Source organism: Poecilia formosa, unplaced genomic scaffold (genome assembly GCF_000485575.1).
Source record: "Poecilia formosa unplaced genomic scaffold, Poecilia_formosa-5.1.2 Scaffold106, whole genome shotgun sequence".
NCBI classification, from domain to species: Eukaryota; Metazoa; Chordata; class Actinopteri; order Cyprinodontiformes; family Poeciliidae; genus Poecilia; species Poecilia formosa.
In genome coordinates, this window is record NW_006800045.1 from 26434 (window position 1) to 42019 (window position 15586).

Below are 15586 nucleotides of genomic sequence, written 5' to 3' on the forward strand. Positions count from 1 at the left end.
CGAATGTCAGGGCTGTGAGCACAGCTCCCCTTCAAGGGGAACCAAAGAGCTGCAGGCAACAGAGAGCAAACTGCTCTAAACTCTTTAGCAGCACAGGAGGGTCAAACCCATTTTCATTTTGGGCCAAATCAAAAATCTGAATGTTCCAAAAGGGCTAGTTGGGTCAGAATATGTTGATAAAACTCATTAAACTGTTAAAATATTAATAAATAGCTGTTTGTTTCAGCATTCAATATGTGTTTCTTAAAATTAAATAATCGCTGATCAGTCCCTCCAGGATTTTGTGATTGTTTTTGTATTTTTCGCAATCAAATTTGCAGATTTTGTGGGACTAATTTAGAAATATTTGTAAGGAATTTTGTGCTGATGTATGATGTTCAATGTGACTTTTTTGCTACTCGTCGTTTCAGTCACAGTCTATAACTTGACATCAAGTAAGGCTGAGGCAGCAGTCACTTAAACTCGATGTTTTTGACCAATTTTGAGAAAAATGTGCAGCAAAATCAAAAGGAAAATGTGGGGATTTGTTGATTTTGTGTGAATTTTGCAAATTTGTGAAAAAACTGGAAACTTATTGGTGTAATTTGGAGTCTAGAGGGCCACGTAAAAAGCTACGGTGGGCCAGATTTGGCCCCCGGGCCTTGACTTTGACACCTGTGCTTTAGTACTTCTGGTCTAGTTTCTGTTGGAAATATCTTAGTGCACCTGAAATAAGACAAAACTCACTTACAAGTAACTTTTCAGCAAAATTCAGCAGTTTGTTTTAAGTCGATAAATATCGATGAAAAACTATTAGTTCAAATAGCAGGTTATTTCACATATAACAGGGAGAAAATGTTCTTTCATCAATATTAAGCAAAATATGGTTCTGCAAGCTATTTGTCAGCAAACATTGTTCTCTTACTTTGTGTTGATCGCTCACATAAAATCCCAATAAAGCAAATCGACGTTGTAGTTTCACAAAATGCAGAAACATTCAAGCAGTTTGGATATGTCACCGTACCTTTAAATCCTGCTGCAGCCATGCTGGACATCTTGGCACAGACAACCTGCGTCCTGATGTCCTGACGATCCTCATCTGTCGGAAAACTCTCCCTGCTGGTTTCTGAGACCTGATCCACAAGGCAGAAAACCAAATGAGTGCGTCAGGAAGACAATGTGACTTATAGAAAATGTAGTGTGGGATAAAGTGTAAAATATTCAGGTGTGAGCAGCAGAAAAGAGGATCACAACTTTGTCTCTCTTTTTGCTTATCTGTCAAATAAAGTTGTCTTTTATCTCATCTGAGGAATTCCTCTAAGGGGCAAAAAAAAAAAAAAAAGATAAATGAACCTAATGCTGCGCAACATGAACTCAGACAAAGAAGAAGTCAACTTATTTCATGTTTGAGGCTTAATTGATCAGAAAAAGTTAGAGGGAAAGGCACATTTTTTGTTTTAATTGTCTTTACATTGATGAATTCAAACAGATGAAAGATTTCTCTATTTATAAAATCTAATTCAAACCAGAAATATTTACAAATAAATGTACTAATAAATGTAAGGAACAACATTAAACTGATCTGACAGAGAACACCTTTATACACTCTTACATTTTGAGATCTTATGAAATATATTCCTCTATTGTGTCTAAAAGAAATTCTGCATTAATTTAAGCTTTCTGGTTATTAAGAGCAGCTCCACTGTTACTTTAACAACCTTTATACTTTAGAAAAGTTGGTGCCATAGACCAAACACTCACTTTTCTTGGACCGTCAGTCTTCCCCTGCACTTTTGCCAAAGTCTTCATTTTGCCTTTTCCTCTTGAATCCTCGTCTCACGTGTTTATATCTCATCAAATACAGGTTTTATTTTGAAAAGGATTCCAGAAAAACATCTGCATCATCCCATCTAAAATCCGGCAAACAGAAGATAATTCCCTTCCTCCGTCAGTTCTTTCTTTCTCCTTTGGTTTGCAGAAGACAATGAGCCGAACGCAGACGCCTCTGGTCGATGTCTGGTGATCAATCAACCCGGGCAGGTCCGGTCCCGTCCCACACAGCTTTGTTCAGTCTGTGAACAACACAATCTTGGGAATAAACATGTAGGGCCTTGCAAAAGTATTCACAAACCAGAATTTTTCAGTTTTCTTTTTTTTTTTTTTTTGTCATTTTGAAACAACAAACTTTGGTATATTTTATTGAGACGGGGGAGGGGAGGTTACCATTGACCAACTCAAAGTGATGCATAGCTGTGAAGTGGAAGGATAGCAGGCACGGTTTGGGTTTTATTTTTAGAAATGAAAGCTACGTCAATGCTTAGCAGAAACATTTCTCCATATCTATTTGGAGTATGACCCCGACCAGCTCTGCACTTCGAGAGACGACGATGTTTTTGCCAAACAGCTCAGATTCAGTCAGATTGGATGGAAAACATCTGCAAACATCAATTTTTCAAGTCTTGCCACAGATTCTCCTTTGGATTTAAGTTTGGACTTTGAGCCGTTTTACCACATAAATATACTTTGATCTAAACTTCCAACCCAAAGAGCTTTTCTTTCTCTCTGCCCTCTCTTGAATACAGTCTGCACACAGCAACAAAACCAGCTAATTAAAAAGAAAATGCTGTTCAAGTTTTATAGTCACCTGTTGACAAACCTGTGATTTTTTTAGGAACAATGACAAACATCAAATGATTATTTTAAAAAAGGAAAACAGCACCAAACTACAACTAAAAACATTAAATAAAATTACTGGACAAAATGTAATATTACTTATTCCTGTATTAAATCCCAGGGAGATACTGCAGAAGAAGAAAAAATCTGAAAATATATTATAACTAGAAGATTTTGTGTAATTTTTGTATTTATAAAAAACTTAATCTTTACATTTTTTGTCACCTCAGCTCTACCAGATTATGCACACATTGCATGTGGCATTTAGAGCAGAGTTTAATTTTAGTTTATCTTATAAAAACACTTTTTCACCACATGTTTGCCAGGACTTTTTATATCTTTCATTCTTTCTTTCATAAAGGCTCAATTTGTAGATTTCAGGACTAGAAAATTTTCTTTTAGGTGATTCTCCCTGGATTTATACGACTTACAAAAGAATTGTACACAAATGAACTGTGCCACAATCGCTTGAGTCGGATGTAGAATTAATATAACATTAACCACATAAACAATAAGGCAAACTTGGCTTTTTAATGGGTAATAAAATGTCTTCAAACACAATAAATACAGAGAATTTTTATCAGAACTGATCATGTTTTTTTATTCAGTAACAAAAAGAAGCTAATTCACATTATTGGGATCGTATTTTCAGGACCAAAGTCTTATAAGAGAGTAATTTAGCTCTGAAATGCTAAATGCTGATTTCCTGCTCACACCTGATTGGATTTCACTGTCTTATCAATTAATTACATTCCGCTTCATAAGCAGCTTACACTTCTTTTATTACAGCACATTTCAGTTACTGTAATTACCTGATTGTTGGGAAACTGCACAATTCTTCCAATTTTGGACAAGTAAAGGATAACATTATTATTATCATCAGTATGAAAAGAAAGTTACTAGACGACATGTAAGATTTTATTTCTCACAAGCTGGACTGTTATTCCTCATCATTTATTGTGTCACTCCTATTCCCCTTTGTAGGTTGAATTGTATTTAAATTAATCTGAAAATGAAAACGAGACAAGAGAAAAACACAAAGAATGTGCAAAGATCCAAGTTTCCAGCCTGAAAGCATTAAGGAAGCAAAAATGAAATTGGTCTGAGAGGCAAGTAATCCTCTGTCCTGAAAGCTGTTTTAAAAGGGATGAGCTGAGCGCGGCAGATAAGTGAGCACTGTCTCCGCTTGGACTCGGTGAAGTCTTCTCCTCCCAGCTTTCCATCAAAGTTTGCAGATGGGTAATCTTCATCTGTTTGCAGAAACTGGAGGAAACTCTGACGGCCGCTCTGGAGCAACTCTGGGAGAAATCAAAAGTTAGGAAATGGCAGAGGAGTGAGCCTGGACCACAACGACTCCCAGCTGAGCCGCTGCCCTCCATTGGTGAGTGTACAGACTTTACCAATATTCAAACTGCGGCGTTATTTTCTTTCTCTAAATCATGTAAAAACACGTTAACACACATAGGGCTGTTGTAAATGAATATGTTACAACAGTACAACAATATGGAGTATTCTAGAGAATATTTTTACGATTAATCGAGGTATCGTCTCTCTCTCTCTCTCTCTCTCTCTCTCTCTCCCTGCCACTCCGAAACCGTGACGACGCGGTTCCGACCGCATAAAACCTGACGTACTCCGACCATCGCGCCGCAAGATTCAACAATCCTCATTTGTCTCCAAACCCTCACAAAGCACCGCACAATTCACCACCATGCTGCTGGCACTTCACAACAACTCGTAGGCGGAAGTAAGAGCGCTGCCCTCCACGAATAATGATCCGGATGCGCTACCTAATAAAACATAATTTAATGAAGCTTCAAGGCAGATAAATTTTCCTCGAGGAATGTTAATAATAATCGAGGCACTCGAATCATTCGAGGAATCGTTTCAGCCCTAAACACACTACCATCATCAAAACATATATTTACAACAGTTTATTCATAAATCAATAAAGAGTCTAATATTTTTATATTGATATTCATCACAGTATGCGTGAAGCATGCTCTGCAATACGTGTTTAAAAGCCTCAAAAGAAAGTTTTGATTTGGTTTAATAACATTTTGATGTCAGGACCTAGCTCGGCGGCTCCACGTTTCCTCATTTAACCCTCCTGAGTTCAGCGGCGTATTTTTACTGCTGATCCACTTACCCCCCAGTAAAAGCACACTGATCTGATGGCGTTACATCTGTGACTTACAGCAACGTACCAGTCATAATCCCCGACTCTTCCTGCTCCTTCCCAGCCTGTCAACAAGAAAACTATTGACTGTTTTCCAATCAAGCAGATCTAAAATCTGATCCAGAGTGTATGGAAACACAACATGAATATTTGACGTGGCCTCTGTCTAGAACTTTTCCACATTTTGTCACATTATAACCACCAACTTCAAGGCATTTTGTTGGAGATTAAGATGTTTGACAACTAGATTTTTGCAAAGTAGGAGGAAACAGCCGCCAGTCTTTTAGGGTTTGTTTGCCTCTCGCAGCTTCACACATGACTGGACATTTTGCAAAGTCGTCTTTACAAAGTAGCTGAAAACTCAATCAGATTGGATGGAGACGATCTGTGAACATTGTTGTCCATTCTAACCTATGGATATGATTTGATCTGAACCATTTCATTGCAGCTCTATCTGTATGTTTGTAGTGTTTGTAGTGTGGCCCTCTGGCCCATGCAGTCTCCAGTCTGCTGCATCTTCCAGTCAGCATAATCCATGAGTTGGGATACTTGAAAAACATTTGACAAATTTAAAATATTCAAATTCATAGTGAAGTTACAATAACTCTACTTTTTTACAAAGCTACAATTAAAGAATCACCAGAAATAATTTAAACATTATTAAAGACTAAGGAGAAAATGTATAAGTTATGGTGGGAATTTGTTTTGTGGTGCAGCTGCATGCTGCTTCTCCTCATTTGATTCTGGTTCTGGTTCTGGGGATGAAGAGCAGACCAGAACCAGAAGACCTGAGTGGTTTGGAAGGTTGATACAACAAAAAATCTTTCATGTATTTTGGTGCTAAACCATTCACTGATTTATAAGTATTTTAAATTCTCTGAGCTACATGTTCACTAAAGTTCTTATGGGCTCCAGGTCTTCTTGCTGATTTGACAATCTTTGTTTAATTATATATTTTTTTTTGCTTATTTGTGACCAAACAAGTTGGAAAGTGAGTCCCTTTCCAGTGGTTCTGTTGGACGATGGCCGCAGCAGCAGAGGACCCCCACCTGGGCGCAGGTCTGGATGACGACGACGACGACCCACCAGGACTGGACTCAGACTCTGACAGCGTCCTGTCCGATGACTCTGTGCTCCCTGACAGCTCGGTGGAGGCGGCGAACAGCAGCGCAGCCAACACCGTCTACGAGGCGTGCGTCCGCAACGACTCGGCGGCTCTGCAGAAGGTTCTGGAGAGAGGAGTCACCAGGGAGGAGGTGATGGAGCTGGACGTTAACGGATGGGTGAGAGTCTAATTTGTGATGACGCTTCAGCTTCTTGAAATCCAGTGCAGCTGCTGATGTTTGATCTCACCGACAGAACGGCCTCATGGTGGCTTGCTGCAAGGGTTTCCTTGACATTGTGCATGGGCTTCACACCTGCCCCTTCATAGACATAAATCATCAGGATAACGAAGGCAACACGGCACTGATGATTGCATCTCAAGGAGGTGAGTCCAATAAGATACAGCAGCTACCCCCGAAAAATGCTGCGTATAAATGACTGAGCAGGGAACGGAGTGATTATCTGGTCTTTCTCTCCTCTTCTTGCAGGTCATATATTCACGGTGATGTATCTCCTGAACTACTACCCAGGTGTTGACACTGAAATAAGGGACTGCAGAGGATTCACAGCCCTCATCAAAGCTGCCATGACCGGCCGCTGTGACGTCGTAGCTGCCCTCGTTATGGCCGGTGCGTAAGGATTAACGAAAAGATACAGTTTCTGTTTACAAGGATGGGTTGTTTAAGGAGGGTTATGTCCAAAATCAATGTTTCTTTTAGCTTTAAATCATGGTTTAATGTTATTCCCTCATCAAAAATATACCTGGAGTGCCAGCTATTTGCCCAAAGCTCCTCTTCAGATCCGATTTCCCACTCAGCTCCTCCAGGCTAGCGGCAGCAGCAGCAACTAGCAAACACCTGAGAGTCTGTTGAACTCATCATAAGAACTACTTCTCAGTCCAACGCTCCTGAGAACAGTAGTTATCGGCATCATGGAGAAGCATTGTAGTGATAATGAAGGGAAGGTGGAGTTTGTGAAAGAGCAGGAGCTTCTTAAAGAGACAGAGGCCAATTTCAAGGCATCAAACTGAAAGGTCCATTTCTTTTAACTCGTGTTTGATATACGCAGTATTATTATAACAACTGCAGATAACAGAGTTACTTGATTGTGCTATAAAATGGTAATATATGCCTAGAAAATGCATAATGCCACGACATGAAAAAGATTTTGTCTCTTCCCTCATGGCTTTATATTTCGCTCCAAAGATGCCAGTATTTCTAATGTTTGTTTAAAATTGGTTTTTCAAACAATTCCTGGTTTTCTGAACGTCTTTGAGGTTTGTTTAACGTTTTTATTTCGAGTTATGTCTTTTCTTTATCAGGCACAGTAACTGAATAGAGTAAAAAAAAAAAAGCAGACAAATTTAAAAGAAAAACTTCTGATTTTGAGAAACGTGAGAGAAATAATGATCCAGAAAAGGACCATTACATTATGGAACGAATTAAAAGGATATTCTGGATGTCTAAACCATTTGGACCTTCATGTGTAATGAAGGGAATTAAACAGAAAAAGCAGGGACGGTGTTGGATAAAAAGATTCCTCAGCTCCACAGAAGCGCCTCAGTGCGGCTGGTGACAGCAGCCATGTTTCATCAGCGCCTATTTAAAGCCGACTGACTCGGCTCCTGTGTTAATGACTCGGTGACGCGTGGCTGCTTTAAGGGATCACTCTGAGGGCATTATCACATGTCTACTGTAATCTCCTGACTGGTCCTCCTGCCAGGCTGTAGATTAGGTACTTACTTCTTTTTAGCTCACGTGTTTTTCAAACTCGCTGCTGTGACTGACCAGATTTCTGGTAAACATTGCTTTGAACTGCAATGTTTACCAGCTGCACTGTGAACAAAATCACAGTGCAGCTAATGGACTTTATGCTACTTCCAACACTAACTAAACTCCCAACCAATGAATTTTGACTAAGGAAGTCAGCTGAATGTCTAGTCAAGTCAATATTATTTTGTCTAGGACATTTCAGCAGGACGGCTGTTCAAAGTGCTTCACGTCATAAAAACAAAATGCAGAGCAAAACCAGAAGATACATTAAAGATACAACAGCAGATCTTTAATGCATTTTGGTGCTAGGTCATTCAGTGATTTATAAACTTACAGAAATATTTTTAAAGTCTGTTTTCTGAGCTACAGTGAAAGGGCTTTAAAACTGGGGTGATCAGCTCTATTTTCCTGGTTCTAGTGAGCAGCAGCGTTCTGGATTAGCTGCAGCTGTCTGGTTGATTTTTTTACGCAGACCTGAGAAGTCACTAAAGACTAAAGAGCCAGCTTTTCTTCCTCCACCTCCTCCTCCTCCTCCTCATGTCTTTCTTTCTTTCTTTCCAGGGGCTGACGTAAACGCGGTGGACTCCTTCCGGGGACGGTGCGCTCGTGACTGGGCCCTGAAAACAGGTCGCTATGAGACCTTCCACCGTCTCCGCCGCCTCACCGTGCGGCCGAGAGCCGAGCAGTTCTGTGAGAGCTACGTCCCGGAGTGGCCCGACCTCGTGGGCAGAGTGACCAGGGCGACGTCTCAGAAGACGTCTGCAGAGAAGATCACACTGCGGATCAAAAGCACATTTGGATTCAGCTTTCCTCGTGACCCCCAGGAGAACGGGGTCATGGACCACATGGTGCGCATGACCACCAGCGTCCACAGTCCGCTCGTCGTGACCGCGTGCCACCCGCTGCTGCCCACCAGCCCACCCGAGGTGGGGAAGAGACGACTCGCAGTGCCGGAGCTGGTGAAGAAACATCCGCAGAAGGATCTGGGAGACAGCTCGGTGTGCCACAGCAACGGCTCGGTGTCGCACGTCTCCCCCTGCATCCACTCTGCAGAGACAGTGGCCGCAGTGTGCTGCCCTGACACCGAGCGCAGAGGCAGCATCCTGTCGGTGGCCTCCAACAAGGTGGCCACCGCCTTCATCCCCCGAAGCATGGCGAGACGCAACAGCGTGTTCCCGTCTGGGTGCATCCCTCAGATCAACGTGAACAAGCCTTCTGACCCAACGCCAAAGAAAGAGAAGAAGAAGAAGAAAGACAAGGGCTACCTGGAGCCGCCTAAGTGGAAATACAAGGAGCACAAGGACGAGAAGAAGAAGGAGAAGAAGAACGCCGAGAAAGACAAGGAAGGAAAAGGGAACAGAAAGGATAAAGAGAGCAAGAAGGCAAAAGATTAATGGTGGAAACAAATAACTCCAAGGCACCCTCCTCTGGATAATGACAATAATTCATGATTCACGCAAAAGCATGCCTGAATTTGATCTTCTAGACCATTTAAAGCTGCTAAAAGCGTTCTAGTGAATGTTTTATTTTATTTGCCTTGGAGTTTGGGGACGTTCAACTTCATGCCCATCTGAGGAAAAACATCTAAAATCAGCCCTGAGGCCCAGGAAGCGTTTCTTCCACACAGACATCAGTTTAGAAATGTTTTGGCAAGATTTTGCTTCACCTGAAGCTCTAAAAGTCACAAAAATACCTTAAATGTACAAAATATTTATATTTAATTTTAAACGGTGTAGCTATATTTGAACATTTTTGGTACCGGTAAAAACTCCAGAGACGCTTTTTCATAAGATGCAGCACATAAAACCCATGTTGAATCATTTATTGACAGATATAGTGCCTACATCATCACCCATTTAATAAAACCAGTAAGTCACAGATCAGGTGTTTGTCTACATTTGTTGCCATGTGGAAGCTAAATTATTGCAGCGTATTATACACTAGGTGGCTCTGACTGCCTGCAGGATCACTCTGCTCTTTGGAGTCCTCCAAACCTCCTGAGACAGATTTCAGCTTACAACATCGTGCTGCTGCTCTGTTCGCTCCTGTCAACCAGTTTTCTTTGCTCGTCAGCAATTTGGATATTTTGGGGGGAAATGCAGAAACTTGTCCTCATGCTGCTGGAACAGAGAGACCACCTGGACTACTGTTGAGCTCAAGTTATTAAAAATAAACATTTCCCAGAATCATCTCCAGCTGCTGCCACCAGGGTTAACGTAAGACGGCGCTGCGCCGCATCGAAACGTTTACAGAAACCCTTCCAGGAAGTCGCAAGGCCTCTTATTATTCAGGCTAAAAGCTGTTCAGATGGTCTTCCTCCTCTGCTGTGTAACTAGAAGATTTAACTTTCTGAATTTGGCTTGAATATATAATAAATGCCACTATTTATACTCCTGACTTATGTTTTGAAGTATTTTTATTTCACCAAAATGTTTCTTCTGACTGAACATTAACAGTTAAAATCCCAAATAAAATCTGATGGAAAACCTGTGAAGGGAGCTAAAGATTAGGGTGATGGAGAGGAGACCTTCCGGCCTCATCAGCAAAGATAAATCGTCAAAATAAAAATAGAAAACGCTAGTTGGCAATTAAAAGGACTTTGAGAGCAAAGATGATCCCACTATTCATTTGGAGGAGTATAAATAATTTTCCACTTTCCATTTTTGTCAAAATGTAAATAAAAATATTTGCTTTAAACCGATTGTCCGTGTACATCCATCTATTCCCACTTGTCTGTGCAGTCACAGAGGACAGCTGGTTTCCATGTCCAGATGGTCAAAAGGCAGAAAACCCAGAACAGACTTTATGTTTTTTTCACTCTGCTTGTTTTCTGATGCAATCTCTTTCAATAAATGTGGGTGAAATGTCTTTGTTTTGCTCATATGTAGCTTTTAAAGTGACTCCAGTGACCCAAAAGTGAGAAAAGTGTCAAGAAAAGAAGAAGAAAATGCAGAATCCACTCCGGTGGAAGTTAGGACATGCAAATTAGAAAAGCAAAGGTAAAACAAAGGTTTTATTTGACATGTTTTAAATTAAGGTATCAGATTAGTACAAAAATGATGCATTTACATGCAGATGGACACACTTCATCAGGCATAAAGCAGGACATTTAATGTTCCTCACACACATCCATCTTGGAAAATGGAATGTCAATGCTGGTTCTGTGATTCTTAGTGATTATGTCCTATAAACAATGGATCAAAACCTAAAAAGAACTAAACAATTAATCAGTTACGTTTTGACTGCAAACACTGTAGCTACCAAAAACAGGAAAACATTTTTAACTTCACCATAAAGTTCAGAAAAAGCTTCATAAAATGAAGATTTAGCATTAATGACAGAATTATTTTTTCCAATAATGTCATCAATCAAAGTAGGTCACATGCAAAAAAAAAAACAAATGTCTGAGTACGATAAACAATCCGTTACATATGTAGTTTACATGTGGCAGGACACAACACACAAAATAAAACAAAATATACTCGTATATGTATTGATATTTGGACAGTTAGATAAGAACAAAGCTGAATGGTGATTGCTGATCAGAGTATTTATGTTTTGGTGGAACCTGGATTATTCCCACAGGTTGCAGCTGTAATCCTAAAACTGCTTGTGCAAACCCCTTCAGCTGCAACCTGCAAAAACCCAGACGGAAAGAACAAATCCAGACGTTTACCACTTTTTTTTTTAATATTTAATGGCAAAAATGTTTTCAAACATTCCTGACTTGACGTTTTGATGCTGGTGAACGTTTTTGGTGATGCTCAAGTCGAAACTGAAATAATGCTTACAATGATACAGATCAACACAACAACACCTGCCTTTAAATAAACGTCCTAAATTAAATGAACAAACAAGAAGAGAATAATCCGACACAAGCTTTAAAGAAAAAGTCTCGGGGGGGTTTACACACCGATGCCGATTCGCTCGAGTTGCAACATCCAATTAAACTCTTAGAGAAGCTTAGTGCCTTCACTGTTTTCAGCCTCAAAATGAAATTAAATGCTGGTAAAATGGGGGAATGTTTTTTTTTTTAATTACTTCATAAACTATTAAAAGGGCAGAGATGGTGACTGTGCTGCATTCTTCACATTTCTTCTTCTTTCAAATCTCTGGTCAACTACTGGGGGCTTTGAATTTGGCTCAATTTAAAGAAGTTTTTATAAGTCCTGTGCTACTAGGTATAAATTTCAGTATTGCTAAAACTGCGGAGACAGAGAAGTCTTTCTGTGTGGGCGTTATCGGAGATGACGACGCATTCTCTCACTGAGCCTCCCACATGCTTGTGCTTTCCCTTTGCTCTGGTCTCATCCCAAAACAGCATTCCTAATTACTCCCTAAAGTTGTGCCTGTCGAAAGAAAAAAAGAAAAAATAAAACAAAATCCAAATGTACTGAATATAAGCAGCATATCGTGCAGCAGCTCGTCAGCTTTACTCACCCTCTTCTCCGTCGGTCAACACCAGCGCCTGGAGGATGTCGGAAAGGGAGACGATTCCCTTCACCACTTCGTTCTCATCGACGACCACGAGTCTGTGAACCTGGAGGAGACAGAGGACCGCCACCCAAATGAGCCTCAGTTCTGCCGAGTGCAATAATTCAATGCTACCACAGGACAAGAGAATGAACAGAGAGAACGAAGAACCAACATGTGAAATTAGCTGGAATAAACGTGCTGGGTACATTTCAGTCTCCTGCTGATTTACTGAAGTGATGACACACATTTAGAGGGATAAAAGTTGTGAGTTTTTATGCGCAAACTTCACAAAATTAATCCGAAGAAGCCAGAAAGATTTCCACCTCCTACTGAACATATTTGGTCTTCTACACATGGATACAATGTCATGTTACTTCCTTCTCCTACAAACTCAAACAAGAATGAGAGTGAATGCAAATTTAGAGCAAAATAAAAGCTAGTTAAATCTGCTACAGTTTTAGTTAGTAATTTGAATACCATGAAAGACTGACTGGATCTCTAGCGTCAGATAAAGATAATGGAAAACGTGAATTATTTTGTTACTCATCCGTCTTACTCAGTAACTGTGAGTCTTTACTAACTCCAGCTTGGTGTTGGTTTTCATATAAGACACTGTAGATGGAAAACATGAGAAAATATTTCAATAAGTGTCAACCTCAGCTGTCTAAAACTACCAGGTCGTATATTGTGACAGCTGATTTGCTCTGTTTCCTGCAGTACAATCTGAAGCTTCTAAGGCAGAAATAGATAAAAACTTAATTTTTCTCCTCGCCTGGAAAAACAAGAAATTAGTGACCATTTATTGAATTACTGTTGTGCTTTCTTTTTCTTGTTCAGGACGTGAAAAGCAGCTTTTCGTGTCCTCCACTCCTCACCTCGGCCTCCACCAGTCTGGTGATGATGGCTTCCAGGGTCTCGTGTCTGTTGCAGGTCAGGACTCCCTCAAAGTACTGCGAGCGATGCTTCAACGCCTTGGTCACAGTCACGTCCAGGTTGTTGTACGTCTTCTCTGCAGCCAGATTCTGTTAGAGGGGAAAACTCTCAGTGTATGATGTTTCACAGAGAAGGGCATTTTCACAGAAATATATCTAAGAGAAGCAAACAGCAGCGTGACTCTGAGGCTCACGCTCCGGCGCTGGAAACACAAACACCGCGCAGCAGCTTCTCTCGGTTGTTTTGAACGTCCCTCCAGGATCCGGCCCTGCTCTGCTGTTAAACTGGGGCAACTTCTGGGATGAAAAGTCAGCATGACTCTGAATGTGGTTTCTTAATCACCTCCATTGTGACCCAGAGAGGAAACCACCAGACAGCACTTGTTCACTCTGCATGCAGGGCTTTGCTTCACCTCTCAGTGACCCTCACTGATCCTGGTCACGCTCTGTCCTCAGCTTCTAAAGTGCCGTCGCCGCCCCGATACTGAGACGAGATATGAGGCTTGCATGTTCTTCAGATGATTCTGCCTTTAAGATCTGTAAGCAGGTCTTTCGTGTTATCTTCAGCAAATTGAAGGATTTATATAAATAATCAAATGGAATTAGGAGAAGAACACATTATTCTTAAAATCACAGCTGTGAGAAGTTGGAAGACAACACAAAAACCCTTTTATGCTTCCTTCATTTAGGATGTTCATTATGTTTTTTTGCACAACATTTTTTTTAGATAAGATTTTAGCCTGTTCAGTTCTGTCTATTTTCAAAATGAGCTGTCCACTGGTCACTTTAAATCCAAATGAGCTGCTGCTTTCCACGCCCCCCCAATTCGACATTTACAGTCGCACNAAAAAAAGATGCAGTTTAGCTTCATCCAGTTTCCCAATAAGTTTTTCTTGGCTTTGTCTGACTTGATGAGGCTGTTTTAATGAGAAACAGTGTCTTTAATGTTGTTTTATGTCTTGATTTTATTATTTGTTTTAACACCGAATTGATTGTTTTTGTATGTAAAAAATGAAATGTTTGAAAATACTGAACTCATTTGATTTCTGTTTGATTTTCCAATACAGAACATTGAATTATCTTGTGTGTGATCGATGATACAAACAAACTTATCGGGCAAAAACCTTTAGGTGTCGCCATGGATCCAAACCTCAGTTTTTAAAAAAAAATCACCTGAAGTGTGAAACTAAATCGACCCACTGGCACTTTTGAAATGCCAGAAGACAGATTTTCCAGTCAAACATGATAAAATAAAGAAATACTCCTGCATGATTTTATTATTAATAATAAGAGATTACTGCACTGCTTTCTGCTGAAGACTGACCCAAAATGTTTCCACTTCCTGCCAAAACCACCAGTGAACTCGGCTGATGGGGAAAGTGAACGACTCTGTCACTCTTACTCCAGAGGACGACTGAGCTCCTCATGACAATGCTGTGAATTTCCACCCAGGTTGTTTGTATGGACTGTCCTCTAAAACACTGAACTGTGGTGCTGTGGTTGATCTCAGTGAGAAAGAACGTTGCCTTTCCTTCAGGGGAGAGATGGATGAGATAGAGCAGCAGCACAAATACCAGGAAGTTCACTGGGACAGGAAACTGGGCTGAGCCACAAGGTTCAGTTCTCTGCAGAAACGGCCGATGACGAATCTGAAGCCTGTGGAAGTTTCAGTTCTTCGGGGTGTAAAATAAATATTTCATAAGTCTTTGGCTATTTTTCTGTATTTTAGTCTCTTTGGTGGACTCTTAGCGCTTCAAGAGAAAAAAATGGAGACATTTTAGTCCTTAATAGTGGAAAAAAACATGGTTAGTTCAGTGTTTGCATCACCCAGTGCATAATTATTTTTAATTAAATAAGCATTTTAGATCAAGAGAGATGCAACATGTCTTTAAAGTAAAAAAGAAATTGGATACTTTTGTGCCTGTACATGTGCAATAAACATGCGCAGCAGAGCCTAATTGGGAAGTGGAAGCATTGAAATGCCACAAATAAAAATCTGGAGCAGTGGAGCATTTATGTTCAATTCCCTTTCCTTTCACACTCCCGCATAAAATCCAGCTCCACTGTTTCCTTTTCCTCTTCGCATTTCCTCTTCGACTATTCTGCCGGCACGTGCGATCCTTCCTCACATGGTGCGCAGCATCACAAGCCAAGCAAACCAAAACACGACCAGCTGCAGAGGAACAAGCACAGCAGGAACACAAACACGGCTATTTCAGGCACGTAGAAAGAAAATGATCCGCAAACAAAATGGACTGTGAAAACAGTTTATGATAAAGACCATGTTGTAAGGTGAACGTTGCAGATGTTCAACTGACACTGTGACTGAGTGGCTGCAGCTGAAGCCACAAAGAAAACATAAAGTCTCAAGACGGCGATCAAACCAACAGAACATTTTGTTTGCTTTGCAGAGCCGTGCCCCCGAACAAGAGCCTTCTTCACACACACACACACACACACACACACAAACA

At 40.6% G+C, this 15586-nt stretch overlaps 1 protein-coding gene and 1 long non-coding RNA gene across 2 annotated transcripts; one reads left to right on the forward strand and one right to left on the reverse strand.

The window, feature by feature from the left end:
• Positions 1-5728: 5728 nt before the first annotated feature.
• LOC103143195 (ankyrin repeat domain-containing protein 33B-like) lies at positions 5729-10958 on the forward strand. The gene is made up of 4 exons (XM_016675088.1): positions 5729-6114; positions 6191-6320; positions 6424-6564; positions 8269-10958. Exons 1-4 carry the CDS (start codon positions 5854-5856, stop codon positions 9099-9101), a joined length of 1365 nt encoding a protein of 454 aa, XP_016530574.1. The 5' UTR covers positions 5729-5853; the 3' UTR covers positions 9102-10958.
• Positions 10959-11742: 784 nt separating this feature from the next.
• Positions 11743-13870, reverse strand: LOC103143197 (uncharacterized). Its single transcript, XR_476765.2, has 3 exons — positions 13059-13870; positions 12148-12247; positions 11743-12056 (listed from the first exon to the last, which is right to left on the reverse strand). It is a non-coding gene; the product is annotated as an uncharacterized LOC103143197 (long non-coding RNA).
• Between the last annotated feature and the right edge of the window lie 1716 nt (positions 13871-15586).

Coding starts and splice junctions, on each gene's coding strand:
- LOC103143195 (XM_016675088.1), top strand. CDS start 5,854: ATGGCCGCAGCAGCAGAGGACCCCCACCTGGGCGCAGGTCTGGATGAC. Junction 6,115..6,190: donor AGCTGGACGTTAACGGATGG/GTGAGAGTCTAA, acceptor TCTCACCGACAG/AACGGCCTCATGGTGGCTTG. Junction 6,565..8,268: donor AGCTGCCCTCGTTATGGCCG/GTGCGTAAGGAT, acceptor CTTTCTTTCCAG/GGGCTGACGTAAACGCGGTG.